The following is a 1,438-nucleotide window of genomic DNA, read 5'->3' on the forward strand; positions in this document are numbered from 1 at the left end:
AACAACATTTATCCACACAACACCGAAGTAAGTGTGAAAAATTGGTGATAATAAACTATAGCTTCCCCTCATTTCACAATTGTATTATCAGAGCATTTGCCTGTCGGGTATAGAGCCTGTAAATAGCCATAGGTTTCCTTGAGCACCAGGCCCTGGTATACAAAAAGACCCCAAAAGCAAGATGGGCATTTAAAAAAAACCTACTAATTTATATCAATATGTTTGTGCATCTAAAAAAAATAACTAATTAATTTTTTTGAGATGTATATACATCAGAAATTAATAGTCTGATGTACAAAAATAGATTCTCACTTTTGTCTATTTACAGTTTTCCACACCACCCAAAAAATAAAAAATAACAGAGCTACATGTTAAGATAGAGATATTGCTCAGCTAAAAAGATCAGAGGAAAGCAAGGAATCTATCCTGATAAGTCAGCCAGTCCGTCTGCTTTCCTTCTGTCACACCACCTTTTCCAACTTCAAATCCATAGCCCTTTCATGAGTACTTTGTACGTTTAGTCCTTTGGTTAAATGGATATTGAATGAAGTCAAAAGGTCGATGTTGGCTTGTGATTGCAGGTTGCTGACCACTTGGCATTCTCTTCATAAAATGGACCTCCCGCTGGTGCTGTTGTGTCCGCGAACCTTTCCGTGGCCGTCCCCGACGGGTAAAGGCCATGTACCATCCCTCATACCTGGCATTCCTCAGCGCCGTGTAGTTGTTCTCCAATACAATTTCAGTAAAGATACAATCACGCCTTAGTCCATTTTTCTGCACAAATCACATGTTTGTTAATGCCTAAAAATGTAAGCAATGTAAGCCTAAACTCATCTGTCCCCTCTTTGCCCACACCAAGACACAGGCAAACTCACTAATGCCTTCTTCTCTCATTCCTTAAGCACAGCATATTACATACATTACCAATGGAGGAAACAGGTCCTTTTGGAAACCAGATTTTTTTAAATCTAACACACAGACATGAAATTATTACTGTGGAGATGACTTGGAAACACATGAAATTATTACTGTGGAGATGACTTGGAAACAGTGCTACAAGAAAATTAAACAAAATAAAAACAAAAAAAAATCCCCTACAAATTGTTATTGTTTCTTTCTTTTCAATAAATCTCAGTACGACTCCTTTGATTAGGTTAACATAACCTTTAACATTTGACTCAAGATCCCGCAACAGTACACCTTCTCACCTTGCCAATGAGCTTCCCCCTCTTGTTCATGCAGATGTAGAGGCTAGTCTCGGCTCCCTTGATACGCACTCGACTTCCAAATGTGTCTGTCTCCACAATTAGTTTAGCTGACAGGTAAGAAAAACACTACTGTTAGTAAACAACATTTGAACAATGTATTGGTCCCGCTCTGAAGTATTTTAAACTAATTTCATCTGACTCTTTTGATCTGTTTGATTTCCTGAACATGA

At 38.0% G+C, this 1,438-nt stretch overlaps 1 protein-coding gene across 1 annotated transcript in view; it reads right to left on the minus strand.

Moving 5' to 3' along the window:
* Positions 1–265: 265 nt before the first annotated feature.
* The window catches only part of fgf8a (fibroblast growth factor 8a), a 2,252-nt gene continuing 1,079 nt past the window's right edge, over positions 266–1,438 (minus strand). The window contains 3 exon segments of the mRNA XM_077729995.1: positions 266–575; positions 577–774; positions 1,209–1,315. Of these exon segments, the coding sequence (XP_077586121.1) occupies positions 462–575; positions 577–774; positions 1,209–1,315 (419 nt within the window). The 3' untranslated portion in view covers positions 266–461.

This window comes from Stigmatopora nigra, chromosome 12 (genome assembly GCF_051989575.1).
Source record: "Stigmatopora nigra isolate UIUO_SnigA chromosome 12, RoL_Snig_1.1, whole genome shotgun sequence".
Lineage (NCBI taxonomy): Eukaryota > Metazoa > Chordata > Actinopteri > Syngnathiformes > Syngnathidae > Stigmatopora > Stigmatopora nigra.